The sequence below is a fragment of the Mesoplodon densirostris genome, chromosome 6, assembly GCF_025265405.1.
Source record: "Mesoplodon densirostris isolate mMesDen1 chromosome 6, mMesDen1 primary haplotype, whole genome shotgun sequence".
Classification (NCBI taxonomy): Eukaryota; Metazoa; Chordata; class Mammalia; order Artiodactyla; family Ziphiidae; genus Mesoplodon; species Mesoplodon densirostris.
Window position 1 is genome coordinate 46,960,917 of NC_082666.1, and position 19,088 is coordinate 46,980,004.

A 19,088-nucleotide genomic window follows, 5' to 3' on the forward strand; every position below is an offset into this window, starting at 1 on the left:
GTTCCCTGACTGGGGATTGAACCTGGGCCACAGCAGTGAAAGTGCTGAGTCCTAACCACTGGACCGCCAGGGAATTCCCAAGAACATTGAGGTTCTTGATATTGCCTGAGTGCAGAGCGTGAAGTAGTGAATAGCAGCTGATGAGGCAGGATGGGAGAGAGGGAATGACTGACAGAACAAGATTCCAGAAGAGACCAGAGGGTATGGGATAGTCAGGCAAGTAGATGCATTAGTACGGGAGAGCAGATGAAACACCATTTTTGGTGTCATCAGAGAGGAGTGGCTGAGAAGAGTCAAGACAGAGAATAGATGGAGGCAGGAAGGGTAGGGAATCCCTGGCGTATAACCTCTCTTTTCTCTCGAATGTAGGAGAGAGAGATCGTTCACTGAGGATAATCAAGATGGGAATGGAGGAGGGAGCTCAGGGTGTACAGAGAGGATTTGAAATGGGAGACAGAACTGAGAGGAACACAGAAGAATCGCCTGGTCATACTGGGGCCAAATGAGGTTGGAAACCATGACTATGGTTTACTGATCTCACATTCGAGTTATGTTCTCTAACCTTAATAATAACCCGTTTAGGAAGCACAGGTTAAAAGAAATTCAGTATGGTGCCCACAGACAAAATTCAGTAGAAATCACATTTCTTACAGATTTTTCTTCTAGAACAAAATTGGTAGTTAACTAGATTCCTTGCTTGATTGAATGATTCAGTCATTCAATATTTGAGTGGCTATGAGAGGAAGGAATAAATACTTATTAGGAGACCATTAAACTGAATTCTTTACAAATGTTATCTTACTGAATTCACATAGCTACCGTTTTTTTAAAGTTGAAGTATAGTTGATTTACAATATTGTGTTAATTTCTGCTGTACGGCAAAGTGATTCAGTTATACATAGATGTACATCCTTTTTAATAATCTTTTCCATTATGGCTTATCACAGGATATTGAATATTGTTCCCTGTGCTATATAGTAGGACCTTGTTGTTTATCCATTCTATATATAATAGTTTGCATCTGCTAATCCCAAACTCCCAGTCCATCCCTTTCCCACCCCGCCTCCCCCTTGGCAACCACAAGTCGATTCTCTATGTCACACAGCTATCATTTTTTTTTAAGCTTTTTATATTTTGGCTGCACCACATAGCATGTGGAATCTTAGTTCCCCGACCAGGGATCGAACCCATGCCCCCTTCATTGGAAGCATGGAGTTGTAACCACTGGACCGCCAGGGAAGTCCCACGGCTACCATTTTAAATGGTTGTTGTTTCCCAACTTTACAGACAGCTGAAGATACTTGTCCAAGGACACACAGACAGTGTGACATGGCTGAGATTGGAATGCAAGCGTGTCTGATTTTAGTCCTTTTCCTTTTCAGTATGTTGTTCTACACATCATGGGGGAAACAAGGGTAAAGAAAAGTCCTGCCTTGAAAGGGTTTCCTCTCTTGGCTTCTATGCTGATTTGTGTTTAGCTTCTGAGTAGTGACTCCTGCATTTATTCAGTGCTTTGCCTAATGGGGACCTTTCCATTTTTGATGTCATGGAGAATGTCAGAAAAAAAAAAAGTTCTTGCTCTTTATCTGAAGTTAGTTTAAAAAACAGAACAAAACCTACTTTAGCAGGAAAGAGTTACGTGAAGGGTTGTGGAAACATCATGCTATTTCCCAGACATCTAACGGTTTGGAATGCTTCTCACAGGTCATTGGGCTGACTGCCTCGGTTGGCACTGGGGATGCCAGAAATACAGCTGAAGCCACAGAATATATCTGCAAATTGTGTGCTTCTCTCGACACATCAGTGGCAGCAACAGAGGCAACTTGGAGGAACTGGAGGAGATTGTTTATAAGCCCCAGAAGTGTAAGTGGGATCCAGTAACAAGCCCTTTGGGACTTTGTTACTCGCTGCTATTCTTAGTTCAGGGCCATTTAGATGAACCCTGAATTTTTACCCTTCCTCTGTTTAGTGGAAAATATTTAACCCCAAACTTGGGAAGTAATCACATTTCCAGCTTCTTTCCCCAACGAAGTTCAAGAGTGGCCTGTAGAAAGCAAACATTCTTACTCTTCATCCCTGCAAAACTCTTATAAACCTACTGGCAGTGAGAGAGGGGTGCTTAGAAAATCATGTAGATGGCTCAGTCCTTCCCTGCTTTCCGTGCCTGAGGCAGACACTGAGTTCCCATTCATCATTTGAAATGTATCTGGTAATTTTGGTTGAAGTGAAATTATCTGAACTCATCATATTTTCCCTCAAAAGATCAGAATATGATTTTATTAATAAGATCAACTAACAAATGTTTCTTGAATACGAATGCTATATTAACCCAGCAAGGGAGACAGGTACAGAAGATGCATATGAGTTCATCCCCTTGCTCTCTGAATAGCATATGACTGCATGAGTAAAAGGCAGAACATACATACCTGAACTAGTCAGGGAGCTGCTTGTAATGAGTGTAGAGAAGGTACCCGGTCTACACTTTTTTTTTTTTTTTTTTTTTTTTTTTTTTACAGTACGCGGGCCTCTCACTGTTGTGGCCTCTCCCGTCGTGGAGCACAGGCTCCGGACGCGCAGGCTCAGCGGCCATGGCTCACGGGCCCAGCTGCTCCGCGGCATGTGGGATCTTCCCGGACTGGGGTACGAACCCGTGTCCCCTGCATCGGCAGGCAGACTCTCAACCACTGCGCCACCAGGGAAGCCCTACACCTTTTAATATCACGTACAAATTTCTTTATAGTCCAGTCCCTGCTGCCCCCTGAGTTTCATCTCCTCTCACGTCCCATAAGCCCAACCAAGTCGCATTCCTTGGGCTCCTTAAACGGGTCGTGTGGTGTGTTCTGTCTCTAAGCTTTGTCCATCTGAGCATTTGCACATGACTGTGCTCACTCCTTCTTGCCTCTTTATCCCACGACACTGCCTCCCCGGGAAGAATGAGAGAGTCTTTCCCATGCTCCATGACACCTTGCACATACTGTGTCACAGCACTCTGTGTGGTCATTTGGCTGTGTATCTTTCTCTCCCCTAAGAAGGCAGACCTCTCTGGAGCACAGAGCCTGTTCTTCGCAGCTATCACCAGAACGCAGCATGTGGTAGATGATTAATAAGTTTCTGTGGATACAGTGCAAAAATGAATGTTAGGAACATTGTGAACACTCCTGGGGGTTGGGTGGGAAGGGAGAAGATCAAAGAACAGAGACAGGGTTTAAAATGTGGCATTTTCAGCAACAAGATGCATATCAGCCTTGTCAGAGCAGGGCCTATGTGTTGAGTAACAGGAAAGCCTGAGTAAGAAGTTGAATTAGACCCAGACAGTGAAAGAGATGTTAGAATCAGTGCATTAAACACTAGGGAGCCGCTGCAAGGTTTCTGAGTATTTGTTTTATCATTCAGATGACTTGCCTGCGAGCTTGGGCCTAGGGTTTTACAGAGGAAGTAACAAAGGCAGAGAAAGGTTTGGAGAGGCATGCTTTGAACTATGAAGTGTGCTTCCTGAAAAATACTCATTTGCCTTTGATGGCTCTAGTGTTCAGGAAAGTGGAATCACGGACCACTGACCGATTTAAACGCAACATATCTCAGTTGATGATAGAGACAGAGTCTGGTAAAGAGTATCTTTGAAGAACTTGGTACCATAACTCTCGGCGAGAATAACCTCGTTTTGTACTCTCTCCATATGGGAACAGCCATCTATTGTTCACTGGTGTCTTGCGCTCTCCTTAGTTCAGACAATGTCAAGACCATATCTAGAGGTTGACTTTCTTGATTATAGGTTATTCAGGAGCCTTCTTAGTCCTCCTTTATTTTCTTTTGCTTTTTTTGCCTCTTTTTAAATCCAAAGTAAATCCATCTGGACACGCACACCTGAAAAATACCGTATTTAAATCAATTCATTGCTTTCGTGGCCTTCCAAATTAGCTTTCCATCCTGACCTTCCTATTTATATGAATGAAACCACCATTCCCATGAAGGCTCAGATTCAAACCTAGGGGTGATCTTTGATTCTTTCTTCTTTTGAGGCTCTCATGAAGTCACTAAGTTCTGTTCTCCTTTTTAAACTTAATTAATTAGTTAATTAATTAATTAGTTCACCAGGTGTTGTGCCAGGTACTATGCTAGGTAATGGAAACACCAAGATTAAAGACAGTCTTGCCCTCAAGGAACTCACAGTCAAACAATGAGAATCAGATGCGAATAGTTGCCGTGCCGTAGGGCAGAGTTACACACTGGGCATCATGGGAGCATATGGGAGCTTAGGCGTGGACTGGGCTGCAGCGAAGACTTCCCGGGGGAGGTGATGCCTGAGACAGATCTTGAAATCAACCAAGTTAAGACGGAGAGGTAATCAAGTGAGGTCGAAAAGGCATCAGAGTGACTTCCCTGGTGGCGCAGTGGTTAAGAATCCGCCTGCCAATGCAGGGGACACGGGTTTGAGCCCTGGTCGGGGAAGATCCCACATGCTGCAGAGTAGCTAAGCCCGTGCGCCACAACTACAGAGCCCACGAGCCACAACTACTGAAGCCCGTGTACCTAGAGCCCTTGCTCCACAACAAGAGAAGCTACCACAATGAGAGGCCCGTGCACCCACAACGAAGAGAAGCCCCCGCTCGCCACAACTAGAGAAAGCCCTCACGCAGCAACGAAGACCCAATGCAGCCAAAAATAAATAACTAAAATAAATAAATTTATAACAAAAAGAAAAGAAAAGAAATGGCATCAGATGCAGAAGGAAGGAGAGAGTGCAGTGAATTTTAGGACCTGTAAGATTTCATGATAATTCTAACAAGTGATTAGTAGAAAGGAATGAGGCTAATGGGAGAGGCAAGGGCCAGTGAAGGGCCCAGTAGGCCAAGCTGAGTTTGAATTTTAGCCTAAAAGCAATGGGAAGCAACGGGTGATTTTAAACTGATTAGTCCTGAGATGAGGACACCAGTGAATGAAGAGAGCCAAACAGAGGTGGTGGAGATGGGGTGGTGAAAGGAGGAGGCTTGAGCAGACAGGAAGTGTTCAGCTTTAAGGGCTAGCTGGCTTTGGGTAGGAATGAGAGGGCGGGAGGGCCGGGGTGGCGTGGCACCTGTGTGTGCGCCAGCAGGTGGTACTGGTTCTAGCGCTAGGAGCAGCTTTGGCAGGCACAGGTGAGTTTAGAGTTTTGGAGATGTTGAATTCTTGATGTCTGCAAGGTAACTCCTGGTGTCTCGCCTTCTCTCACACTTAATTTGCTTTTCTCTTTCCTTTTCTTTCACAGCTTGATTTCAGACTTATTCTAACACCTCGTTTGTCCACCTCTGTTTCCCGTTGAACCCCCATTACCTGGCTCGTGTGCCTGAAATTACCAGTTTTATCTCGTCAGTGTCCTGCTGGCATCCTTGTTCTTCCAGGCCGAGCTCTAACCTGCCCATTTGCGCCCTGCTCGTGCAATCTGGTTCTGCTTCTCTTGCCAGGTTTCCCCCTGTATGCTAGCTCTGTGACTTGGCGTAATGATTTTGCTTCTCTGAGCTTCCATTTCCTAATCTGTAAAATGTAATATCTACCTCATGGGATTGTGAAATGAAGTGAAATTTTAAATGTAAGACATGTTGATTCTTGGTACATAGTAGGTATTCTGTAAATAAGCATATATGTACACAGACACTACTGAAAACTGTTTCAAGAGGAATATCTGTGTGCAGAGAGTAAGGAAGAAAATTAGAAAGCAAGGCATGCTTAGGACCTTAAATGACTGGCCAGATGGCACAATGAAAAACTTTTTTTTTTTTTTTTCAGAAAACTTATCTCAAATTCAAAATAGGAATTTTGGAACACAGAGATTTGAACAGTGGATTATCGTAGTTCAGAAAGCCTGCATGGTGTTTCAGATGCCAAAGATGAAGAGAGCAGGATTTGTAAAGCACTGTTTTTCTACACGTCACATTTTTGGGTATGTGGCTTCTCTGGAAAAGCATATTTCAGTCGTGTCACCTACTGAGAGCTGCACTGTGGCAGCTGAGAGAGCATCACTTAGGAACTTGCCAGGTGGTTCTTATGAAGCAAACTCCAAAAGTTATCCCATTCAGCGTCTTCTTTGCTCTCTGAAACCTAGCACTAGAGGCAACGGGACAGAAACAAAGGCCGAGGTAGTATGCTGTGCCTCAGCATTCCCGTAATTGGCATAATTGGAAAACACTGGGTGGTGATGCACATTATTGTAGATACGTGACCAGTGACAGCCATCTTTAAAGTTCGGTAGGTGGGTTGTGTTGCCATATCCTGAAGCAAGTGTCTTCCTGCTTTTGGTCAAGCCACATGCTGAGAAATCCAGAGTCTCTGGTTGTTAGCTGGCTAATCAAGAAGGTAAGCAACAACAACCATCATCACCTCTGCCTGTCGTGCTATTGAAATTATTTTAAAATGCACTCAGTCAGTATGAATTTGTAGAATTTTAATGAATTTAATTGACTATGGTGTAAGTGCTCAGCGCCATCATTCTGAACAGGTGCCATTACAATTCAGTGATGGCTTTGGGTGTATAAAAAGGTTAAGCTGAATGTCTGAATTACATTTTTGTGTGATTTAATCTTTGACATGCATTTTTCTTGGAATTTTCTTTCTCTTCTAAGGTAGAATTCTAGAATCCAAAGTGATCCTAATTAATTAATGAGTCTAGCTAATTGAGGGGTTTTTTTTATAGTGTAGTTCTAAGGTTTTATTATAGTACTGTTAGAGACCATTCATCTTAAAAAAAAACTAAGTTGGAATAGATTTGAGACAAGTTTATTATTAAAATTAATTCTGTGTTAATTACAGCAAATTGAACTTGAGTACAGCGAATGCATTAGACATTAGAAACATACTGAAACTGTTTTCACTTTCAACAGAGATACAATGATGCCCTCATTATCAATGAGCATGCTCGAATGAAAGATGCTCTGGATTACTTAAAAAACTTCTTCAGAAATGTCCAAGCAGCAGGATTTGATGAGATTGAGCAAGCTCTCACTCAGAGATTTGAAGGTGGGTGGCGTTTCCAGGAGAGGAAGCCAGTGGGGCCTGGAGACTCCAATGGCAGCCTACACATATTGTGTCACACTTAGCGACATGTGGTTACACTCAGGGACTTGTCCCGGGCTTAAGAAGGTATTATACATGTCAGGACTATGACGCTTCAGGGAAATCTGGCGCTTATGAAAAGAATCTGCTGCTTATACTATTTCTTGTGTTGAAGAAGGAAAAAATAATAGGATTTGCAAAGGATACATCCCATCGAAATAGTCAATTGATAGTAGCATTTTTTGGTTTAACTTTTAGTAATTTTATAAAGGTTTAAAAAAAATTTTTAAGTGTTTTAATGATATTAAGACTGTAATTATATATACATCTTTATAAAGAAGAAAACCAACATGGCTTATAATCCCACTGCCTTCATATTAAGAAAAATATAGGAAAATATTAAATGAAAAATCTCTCTTCTTCCTCTCTCAAATGCTTTTCCCAAAGGTAATTACTGTTAATGTTTTTTTGCCTACCAAAGTATTAACTATACATATGTGTGCTGCTAAACACTGAACAACCAGCTTTCTGGGGGAAAAATGTATGCATTTATCAGTATATTTAATATATGCATTAAATTGATGGTTATTTCTCATAAAATTCTGGTCAGTATTTGGGAGATAAACTGTTTGAACTATAGCTAAAGGTTACAGTGTGTTCTACATTGCTAGAATTTATAACCCTTTTGTAAAATGTTCTCATTTTGCAGAGAAGCTGTAGGAACTAGAATGTATTTCCATGGATCCCAGCAATGAGAACCCTAAACTCAAAGATCTCTGCTTCATCTTGCAAGAAGAGTACCACTTAAGCCCAGAGACCTGAATCATCCTCTTTGTGAAAACCAGAGCACTCGTGGATGTAAGCTTCTTCCTCTCTGTGGATAACAAATTGGCCCAGTACCATTTTATTGAAAAGATTGTCCTTTCCTCATTGCTTTGCAATCAAGCATCCATATATGTGTGGGTCTGTTTCTGGGCTCTTTATTCTATTTTGATTTTCTGTTTGTTTATCCTTACACTAATACCTCACTGTCTCAATCACTCTGATTTATAGTAAGTTTTAATACCCATAGAGAAAGCACTTCATACTTTTTAATTATTTTCATCAATTTAAAAAATTTTAGCTATTGTATGGGTACCTACTGGTACCTCACTAGGGTTTTAATTTGCATTTCACTAATGACTAATACGGTTGAGCATTTCTTCATACACTTATTAGCCATTTAGATATCTCCTTTGGTGAAGTATCTGTTCACATCTTTTGCCCATTTAAAAATAGAGTTTGATTTGGGTTAATTATCATATTATTGTTGAGTTTTTGAGAGTTCTTTTTTCTGACAAAAATGTCCTCTGTCAGAAATGTGATTTGCAAATATTTTCTTCTGATCTTTTAATTCTCTTAACAGTATCTCTTACAGATTGAAAGTTTTAACTTTTGACAGAGTCCAGTTTATCATTTTTTTCTTTTTGTGGATTGTGCTTTTGCTATTGTGTCTAAGAAACCTTTGCTTACCCAAGAGCACAAAGATTTTTTCTATGTTGTCTTCTAGAAGTTTTATAGATTTATATTTTATATTTAAGTCTACAGTCCATTTTGAGGTGTGGGTTGAGTTTTTTTTTTTCTTTTAGCATGTGGGCATCCAATTGTTTCAGCATATATGGTGAAAAGACTATCCTTTCTCCATTGAATTGCCTTTGTAACTTAAAAAAAATCAGTTGACTGTATTTACGTGGGTCTATTTCTAGATTCTCTATTCTGTTCCATTCATTTATACATCTATCCTTGCACCCATCCTACACTGTCTTGATTACTGTAACTTTATAGTAAGTCTTTAAATCAGGTAGTATGAGTCTTCCAACTTTTTAATTCTTTTCAAAATTGTTTTAGCTATCTTTCTTTACCTTTCCATTTTTATTTTAGAATCAGCTCATCCACATCTACAAGAAAGTCTGCTGGAATTTCATTTGGGATTGCATTGAATCTATAGATAAAACTGGGGAGAAATGACACTGTAACAATATTGAGTCTTCCAGTCCATGACCATAGTATATCTCTTCATTTATAGAGGGCTTCTGTATTAGTTATCTAGTGCTGATAACAGATTACCCCAAAACTTAGTAGCAGGAAACAACAGACATCTGTCATCTTTTAATATGTATGGGTCAGGAATCTGGAAACAACTGGGTATTTCTGTCTCAGGGTGTCTCATGAGGCTGCAGTCAGGGTGCTGGCCATGGCTGCAGTTATCTCAAGGCTTGACTCAGAGGACCAGCTTCCAACCTTACTGTGTGGCTTTTGGCAGAATATGTGCTTAGCTCACTCACGGGCACCTCTCCACAGGCTGGCCTCGCAACATGGCCTCTGGCTTCCTCTAGAGTGAGAGATCAAGAGAGGTTGAGGGAGAGCACCTAATATGGAGGTCACAGTCATTTTATAGCTTCAACTTGGAAGTGATTCCCCTCACGTCTGCCATATTTTATTCATTAGAAGCAAGTCGATAAGACACACTGCTATATTTAAAATAGATAACCAACAAGGGCCCTATATAGCACAGGGAACTCTGCTCAGTATTCTGTAATAACCTAAATGGGAAAAGAATTTGAAAAAGAATAGATACGTGTATATGTATAACCGAATCACTTTGCTGTATACCTGAAAGTGACAACATTGTTAATCAATGATACTCCAATATAAAATAAAAATTAAAAAAAAGAAGCAAGTCAGTAAGTTCAGTTCACACTTGAGGGGAGGGGATTAAACAGGATCTGAATACCAGCAGGTGGAAATCACTCAGGGCTACCTTAGAGGCCACCTGCCACATATTCTTTGGTTTCTTTTATCAGTGTTTTGTCATTTTCAGCATACAGATTCTGCACATATTTTGTTAGACTTACACCTAAGTATTAATGCTATTATAAATGGTACTTCTAATTGTTTGTTGCTGGTATATAGAAATACAACTGATGTCTGTATATGGATCTTGTGTCCTGAGATCTTGCTAAATTCACTTATTAGTTCTACATACCCACTATTCTGAACCTTGCCTTTTTCACTTAAAAAATATCTAAGAGATTAAACCATATCAGATTACAAAGATCTATACCATTATAGTTAATTATTGCATAGACTTCAATTACAAGAAGCTTTTCTCCCTCAGGTTTATTAGTCTGAAAGCTACTTAAGTATACTTGTCTGTATACTTTTTTTTAATTGAAGTATAGTTAATTTACAATGTTGTATTTATTTCTGCTGTACAACAGAGTGATTCATTTATACATATACATGCATTCTTTTTTATATTCTTTTCCATTACGATTTACTTTAAGTTTTTTGCGTATATTCAATATTGAATTAATACAGATAGTATACAAATAGTATCTGACTGATAATTGTTTGTATTTTCAGGCTTTAAAGATATGGATTGAAGAAAATCCTAAGCTCAGCTTTCTAAAGCCCGGCATATTGACTGGACATGGCAGAACAAATCAGAAAACAGGTATTTATATATAGTGGATTAGATATAGTATACTATATATATATAAGAACATATATAATATATTTGAACTCTTTCTTATTGCTTGTATTAGTCAGGGTTCAACCAGAGAAGCAAAACCAGTAGGAGATTATACATACATACATATATACATACATATATATATATTGAAACATATATATGTTGTACACAGACACACACACAGGGATTTATTACAAGGAATTGACATAGACACTTGGACTGGCAAAGCAAGTCTGAAGTCCATAGGGCAGGTGCAGGACCAGGTGGAACCCCACAGCCATGAGCTGTTTGGAGTCTCTGAGCTCAGGGATCACCTAAGCTCTCTTTTAAAGGGCTGACTTGATTAGGTCAGGCCCACCTAGGATGAAGTCCCTTTTGAGTAACAATGTCAACTGATTTAAGAACTTAAATTACATCTGCAAATTCCCTTCACAGAAGCACCTAGGTGAATATCTGGGGACTATGTTTGGCCTAACTAAGTGGACACATCAAAAAGCCATCACAGTGCTCAAATGCCAGAAATTTGTAGACTTTGCCTCCTTCTATAGGTCCTATAGACAAAACCAAAGTTTTTCTTTTAATATTGTTTGAGTATGTTACTCTCTTGCTCAAATTCTCAGCCAATAGATTAAGATTAACTGGAAACAGAAATGTTCTCTTTCTATTTTATTGTTATTCTTTAAACTATAGATACTTTATAAAATATTATATATTTTGTAATTTTTAAAAACGTCCTAGAGATAATCCTGAAATCTAGGTAGGGGGGTTAAAGGATGAAAGGCTGCCTCTGTTGTCACCCAGGAGGATTCTAGGTGGCCGGTCCTCATCCTGACATTCTCACAGCCGTGCTCCCCATGCCTCAGTGACCGGCAATGACAGGTCCTTACTGTAGCTCTTATTTAGTGTTATTTATAATAAGCAGTCCCCTTGCTGCCAGTCCTCGGTCGTCACCCTTGCGCTTTTCCCTTATGCAAAATTTAAACTTCATGAATCTAAAAAGTAAAGTCAGATTTTGAAAAGTTGGCTTACCAAATGAAGTCCAACACCACATTACTGTGGTTGGAATTCAGAGTTCTCTGCCATATGACTCCAGCATGAGTCTAATTTGATTTTCAAACTTCGTTATTCCTCCACACATAAGCACCCAGAAACTATTTTCATACTTGTTTGTTCGTCTGTCCCTCCATTCATCCGTCCGTCCGTCCATCCATCCACCCGCATTCGTTTAGAACTTACTCTGTTCCAGTCACTGTGCATCTGCCAAGCAGCGTTCCCCTCCTCCTAAGACTAGACCACCAGGGAGGGGTATCCCTCCTCCAGACCCCGCAGCACCCAGTTCCGCCCCCATTTCATTGCTCATCACATTGAATTGTAGTTTCCTATTTATATCCTTCTTCCACAAACTAGGAGCTCTTTGTAGATAAAAATGAACCTTTTCACCATTCCAGCCTTATCTGACAGACCATAACTGCTGAATGAATATTTGATGAACAAATGGATAAGTTCAGAAATTAGTGAAGTATGGTATCTGTCTTGGGCATGTTTATTGTTCAGTAGAAATGATGGTGGAAAGAAATTGTTTTGGCCTCAACAAAATATATCTCAAGATTTTGGCTTTCAGTATACTAGGGAAAAAATGGAACTTTTATAAATTCAGGACCTCCCTGGTGGAGCAGTGGTTAAGAATACGCCTGCCAGTGCAGGGGACACAGGTTCGAGCCCTGGTCCGGGAAGATCCCACGTGCCGCGGAGCAACTAAGCCTGTGCGCCACAACTACTGAAGCCTGCGTGCCTGGAGCCCATGCTTTGCAATAAGAGAAGCCCTCACAATGAGAAGACGTACACCACAATGAAGAGTAGCCCCTGCTCACCACAACTAGAGAAAGCCCGCACGCAGCAACGAAGACCCAATGCAGCCAAAAATAAAATATATATATATATATATATATATATATATAAATTCTATTAACTCTGAGGTGGAGACCACTGAAATTCTTTCCTTCTCAGTGTATCAGTGGCTGGGAGCTGCATACTGCTGGATCCTAGACTTAAATTCAAAGCCCGATTCTGCTGCTAGCTAGCTGTCAGTTTACCATACCTCCAAAACGTCAAGATCTTCACCTGTAACAAAGGGGAATCATAACGTTTGCCACATCAACCTAAAAGGGCCTTGTGAAATTCCAGTGAGTAAGTAGATGTGAAACGGTCTTGTTAGCTGAAAACTGCTGTGCGTGTGCAAATGTGCTAAAATTAGCTGTTAATATTTTTGCAGAAAAGTCAATATTTGTTTTGATATACCATGACCAAAGCCACATAGCTAGTAGTTGCCACAGCTGGGATTTTAGGTCAGGCAGACTTGTGGCAGAGTCCAAGTTGTTGGACCGCACCTTAAATATCCTCTCAAAAACAAGGACAAGGATAGGCCCTATTGCTAAGGGTTGTTGTAAGATAATGAATGTAAAGCACTTATCACAGTACCTGGCATGTCATAAGCATTCCATAATTAATAGCTATTTTTTCAAGGGTAAACTTCCCTCTTGGTGAGTTATACCTGCCTTCTGACTCTGACACAGGAATGACCCTCCCAGTACAGAGGTGTGTATTGGATGCATTCAGAACTGACGGAGATAAGATTCTGATTGCCGCCTCGGTTGCTGATGAAGGCATTGACATTGCTCAGTGCAATCTGGTCCTCCTATATGAGTATGTGGGCAATGTCACCAAAATGATCCAAACCAGAGGTAAGAAAAGCTTTCATACCATTACTAAAAGGCTGCCACTTTATCTGATTTGTGAATGTGTCTGTCATTCCAGCCTTTCTCCTTTACTGTGACCAGTGGCACAGTGGACCCTGGTATTATTGGCCCTAAAGGTGGCTTACTTGGTCAGGACTGGGTGGCTACAGTTTTGTCCACTAACATATACTTATTTTGGTTCTTGTTCACAATGAATACTGATTACTTGACCGACACTGGCTGACATATTTATGGAAGGATAATTCCAACTTTGATTGACGCTTTGGCAGTCACATGTGGACCTTTCCTGGTTGTGCTTAGGTGCTGGTGGGCTCCCTGTATTCCAGAAGAGACACTCCAAGGAGTTGTGTCCCACTTGAACTAGACAGTCTCCTAACTGGTCTCTCTTACTTTTTCTAATTTCCATAACAATGGCTGCCACATCTTTTTTCCAGAAAAACAGCTCTGAGCATGTCCCTTGCCTGTTTAGAAACTCCAGTGTTCCCCCAATTTTCTTGATGTTAAAGCATTTTCAAAATCCAGCACCCACTTATCTTTCCAACCTTATTCCCCATTCTTCCATTTTATTCATTAGCCACTTCAGCCTACCTGACTTGATCATTTCTTCCTTTTTGAAGGAATTGTGCATGTACTGCTTCTGCTGACCTTTGTTTTTCCTTTTCTCCTGCCTCCACATCACCTGTCCCTAATTCTCCCAGCCAGCAATAATCTCTAATTTGAATGCCCGTGACCCTTTTATCCATCTTTCTTTTTTTTAAAAAAAAATTATTTATTTATTTATTTAGCTGTGCCAGGTCTTAATTGTGGCATGCGGAATCTAGTTCCTTGACCAGGGATCGAACCCTGGCCACCTGCACTGGGAGCACGGAGTCTTAACCACTGGACCACCAGGGAAGTCCCTATCCATCTTTCTTTTTTTTATAAATTTATTTATTTATTTTTGGGCTGTGTTGGGTCTTCGTTGCTGTGTGTGGGCTTTCTCTAGTTGCGGTGAGCGGGGGCTACTCTTCCTTGTGGTGCGCGGGCTTCTCATTGTCGTGGTTTCTCTTGTTGCAGAGCATGGGCTCTAGGCATGCAGGCTTCAGTAGTCGTGGCACGTGGGCTCAATAGTTGTGGCTTGCGGGCTCTCAGACTCAGTAGTTGTGGCACATAGGCTTAGTTGCTCTGCGGCATGTGGGATCTTCCCGGGCCAGGGCTTGAACCCGTGTCCCTTGCATTAGCAGGCAGATTCTTAACCACTGTGCCACCAGGGAAGCCCTCCCTATCCATCTTATAGCAGTTATCATTTTCCACCTATATTCCGGTGGTTGTGAACATATCTTATTTTCCCATTTCCCCATCTGTTTATTATTCATCTTTGGGCCCCTCACCGTGTCATCCTGAGGGTTCATGCCAGATTGTCTTGAAGCAGTATTTCTTTTTTTTTTTTTTTTAAGCAGTATTTCTAATAATGGGCCTGTCCAGTCACACTGTACCATGGAGACCCCGAGGAAGCCTGCCTAAGGTGGGCTCCTTGTTTATCTGAATGTTTAATGTGCAGGTGCACACCTGAGTTTGACTTCACACCCTACCAGCTCAGCTTTTCTAGAAAGTGGGATTCAGTGAACCAAAGCTGAATTTTAGGAATACCCCTATTTCTCTCATATTCTCAGATTTATCAGAGTTTTAAGTCACAGACACCAAATAAAATATTTATTTTCTAATAGGCAGAGGAAGAGCAAGAGGGAGCAAGTGCTTCCTTTTGACTAGTAATGCCAATGTAATTGAAAAAGAAAAAATAAACATATACAAAGAAAAAATGATGAATGACTCCATTTTAAGCCTGCAGACGTGAGATGAAGCAGTATTTAAAGAAAAGGTAAGTCTTTGTATCTGTGTTACTCTTTCAGAATCTGACTATAAGTCACAAACAGTCCCTGTTTGTGAGCATGGCTGGTACCTGTTATTGTATTGCTCTGAGTGTTATTTTACTTTATTATTCCATTCCATTCCATTCCCCGCACTGTGCGGCTTGTGGGATCTTAGCTCCCTGACCAGGGATTGAACTGCGCCCTTGGCAGTGGAGTCCTAACCACTGGACTGCCAGGGAATTCCCTGAGTGTTATTTTATTTTACTTTTTAAAAATTTTTTTAACATATCTATTTATTTATTTATTTATTTAGGCTGCATTGGGTCTTCATTGCTGCGCATGGGCTTTCCCTAATTGCAGCAAGTGGGGACTACTCTTTGTTGCGGTGCACAGGCTTCTTGTTGCGGTGGCTTCTCTTGTTGTGGAGCATGGGCTCTAGGCACATGGGCTTAAGTAGTTGCAGCACACAGGCTTCAGTAGTTGTCGCGCATGGGTTTCAGTAGTTGTGGCACGTGGCCTCAGTAGTTGTGGCTTGTGGGCTCTAGAGCGCAGGCTCAGTAGTTGGAGCACATGGGCTTAGTTGCTCCGTGGCATGTGGGGTCTCCCCGGACCAGGGCTCGAACCCAAGTCCCCTGCATTGGCAGGCAGATTCTTAACTACTGCGCCACCAGGGAAGTCCCCAGAGTGTTATTTTAGAACCATAAGTTTATGCTTAAAATTTCACCCTGTAGTGAGCATCAGATTCATTCTGCTTTGAGTCTCAGTGAGTTAAAATATATTGTATTAGTGCTAATACCTGAAACTATGTTTTTAGATCTAAAAGGCAAACTGAGCTAGACTTGCCCTTAAGTTGACAGTTCATTATGAGCACTACACCCTAACATTGCAAGACACAGCTCTTCTTAGTCTTTTCCTCAAATCTCTCTCTCTAACATCCAGAGTCCTCAGGGAAAAGCTTCCAGTGCACTGTGCCTGGGTGGTGTGCCCAGTGTTGGAAGTATGTAGGTATGGATAATAGTGTGAACTTCGGAGTAGCACACTGATTCAGTCCAGCATCTTGGTAATGACCTTAGTTTGATTGTAATTTCCTTTATAACACAGAAAAATGGGGGGCAGATTGGGGAAACGCACACATACACACACATACACATACACCCATACTTTCTGCAGACCATTTGCAGAGATTTTATCTCAGACTCTCTGGAAGCATTGAACTCTGCAGGTCTGGGGCAGGAGCTTTAACATTAGAATCAGTGGTTCAAATCCCAGTTCTGCCACTTATAAAATGTGTGACTTCAGGTAGTTCCTCTTTGAAATCATCATTCTCCTTGTTTGTAAAGTTGGGAAAATAACAGTATTTAACTCACAGGGTAGTTTGGGGGATAAAGTGAGACGTATGCATTGCTTCCTACAGTGCGTGGTATAAAATAAGTGCTCAAAAATGGGAGTTGTTACTGGACGGAGGCATGAGGCCTACTTTAAAACTTCATGAGGATGAGTCTTACAATTTAGTAGACCGATTCCATAGGGTTTATAATTTTGAAAAGTCATAATTTGTATGCTCAAAAAAGTATTGAGAAGCAATGAATGATCTAAAGCAAACTAATACTTAGTTTAGGAAAAAATTACAGTGTTATGTCAGCATTGACTCATTTTAAAGAACATTTCTTCCTAAAGTTTGGAGAACAAGATATTTAAAAATACCTCTTCCACACTTTCACTGAACAGAATTGAAGGCCAATTCTTTAGTTCCTCTTAATTTCCCTCCTCAATTTTACTTAGGATAGGGTTTTTTCACTGAGCCACTTCTCCATTTTGTAGAATACAGGGACACTGCTAATAAAGGCTTTAAAACCATGTTAGCTTTGGCATAATTCTTTATCTCCCCCACTGAGTAACAAGGTGCTTACACTCACATGTGGCAGAAGCAATAGAGTAAAAGTCTTGAGGCAGACGGAGGCTGGAACAAACACACAGACATTCTTTTGTAGGCAGTACACCAGGCCATAGAGTGGGGTGAGGAGAAAATGGTTTAAATATCTGTTGAATTAGGCTATTTAATAGCATTTGGGATACCCCTAACACCCACAGATCAAAAACGGGCAGAGGTGGTAAAGAATCAGCAAGGGCCCAGCACAAGTGCGGCCATGAGTCATTGGCAGCTGGCAATGCCATGGCAGCTGGGAGCTCAGAGTCTTGGTGTCGTCCCTGTCTTATCCTGGTGACCAGCCTCCACTGCTCTGTTGAAAGAGGAAGACCTTGCTTTCAAAGGCTTAGGAGAAGTATAATAAGTTAGGGAAAACCTTATGCTTTTAAAACTAAAAGGAATTATGGTTCTTGGGGTAAGCCCCCTTTCTGTGGTGTTTTGTTAAGGGTTGGGCATTGGATCTGAGCACCTGGGCCCTTCATATCAAAGAAACTCTGCAGAAGAGAGGGAACCAGTTCAGAGGTCTTTAGGGTAATCCCTGGGTAGGGGGGAGGGAGACTGTACACTTTCTTCTCTGTATCCACAGCTGCATTGTCCATTGTCTACGTGTGGCTGACCTTCACCAGAGCACTGTGGCCCTTGGAGAATCTCTGGTTACTCTCCAGCCATCTGAACATGTAGAGAGCCCAGAATCATCCAAGAACTTATTTCTATGATGGAAGCTTCAGGATCTGGTAGTATTTCATTCTGGAGGAATAAGGTATAAAGGATATTTTTCACAGTTCTAGTTGCGGAGGGTCATTTGAAACCAAAATGAGGAAGCCTACTTTCCTTTCTTATGAGTAGAGAATAAGATATGGGTTGAAAGTTCAATTTGACGGAAGAACTTCCAACGTGATGTGTACCCATGACTGCACGCAATCGGGGTTTCATAGTTGCGCTCTTTCCACCTCAGTGCAGGGAGTTAGGCTGCTTCTCAACCACAGGTGGGCAATGGGGAAGCAGTATGCTCTAGACTTAATTTGTGACTTTGGTTGAACCTCTTTATCCAGTTACTGAGTTTTACTTAGTTTTCAGTATAGCAGTAATAGTTAATTTTAATTTATTAGGATTTATATTTATTGACTTTATTGACATTTAAAATATTTGAGATTATTAATATTTAATTGAAGTTTAGTATATAATTGAATATCATTAGATATAAGTGAATTTTTAAATTGGATGCCCAAAGGGCAAGTTTATATTTTTACCCTCTTTCCTATCAAATCCCCCCCTACCCTGAGCCTGCATTAAGCAGTGATCAGAACCATGTCTGAGAAAAAGAAATTAAAATTGCTCATAGGGAAATATATATCATGTAACCCAGGAATTTCACTTCTAGAAACTTACCCAAAGGAAATAACAGGATTAAATATACATAATGCAACAGTTTTACGGCAGTGAAAACTTGGATTGAAAATAGGAAGCATTAAGCATCCTTTATTCTTACAAAAACGATGAAGGTAATTTCAAGTGGGATGGGGTGGGGAGTTGGGGGAGAGAAAATCATATTTTGATTGTTTTCCTAACCTATATTCCAGGCCTAAATTTTTAAATATAAATCAAATTTTATTTGAATTTGAAGTGCTTTAGAGATCAATGGATTCTCTTTGGATGATCAGTAACCAATACAAGATATACGGGGGTGGGTCATTCCCATTCACAGTGACAACAATAACTGTGGCTCATACATGCAGAACATGGGCTCTCCACCAAGCCCTGCAAATGCTTGTTTATTTATATCAACGGGCCTCACAGAGTTCCATGTGGTAGAGCCTCTTATTATGTCATGCTCCAGGAGGGAAACTGAGGCATGGAAGTTTTCAGTGTCAGTAGACCACACAGCTGGTTACGGGTGGAGCTGGCAGGGCCCATCTGTTTAACTACTACATCTATTGGCCTAACCAGCAATGTTTGAAGTGTAAATAAGGACAACTAAAAAAATTTTACTTAGAGATAGAAGGTAGATTAAGACA

The 19,088-nt window shown here is 40.9% G+C and overlaps 1 protein-coding gene across 1 annotated transcript in view; it reads left to right on the forward strand.

The window, feature by feature from the left end:
- Nucleotides 1-19,088, forward strand: part of RIGI (RNA sensor RIG-I) — a 31,764-nt gene that overhangs the window by 6,944 nt on the left and 5,732 nt on the right. The window contains 11 exon segments of the mRNA XM_060100481.1: nt 1,705-1,813; nt 1,816-1,863; nt 3,527-3,599; nt 3,601-3,629; nt 5,764-5,859; nt 5,862-5,917; nt 6,855-6,990; nt 7,736-7,884; nt 10,432-10,522; nt 13,114-13,281; nt 15,003-15,154. Coding sequence (XP_059956464.1) covers nt 1,705-1,813; nt 1,816-1,863; nt 3,527-3,599; nt 3,601-3,629; nt 5,764-5,859; nt 5,862-5,917; nt 6,855-6,990; nt 7,736-7,884; nt 10,432-10,522; nt 13,114-13,281; nt 15,003-15,154 — 1,107 coding nt within the window.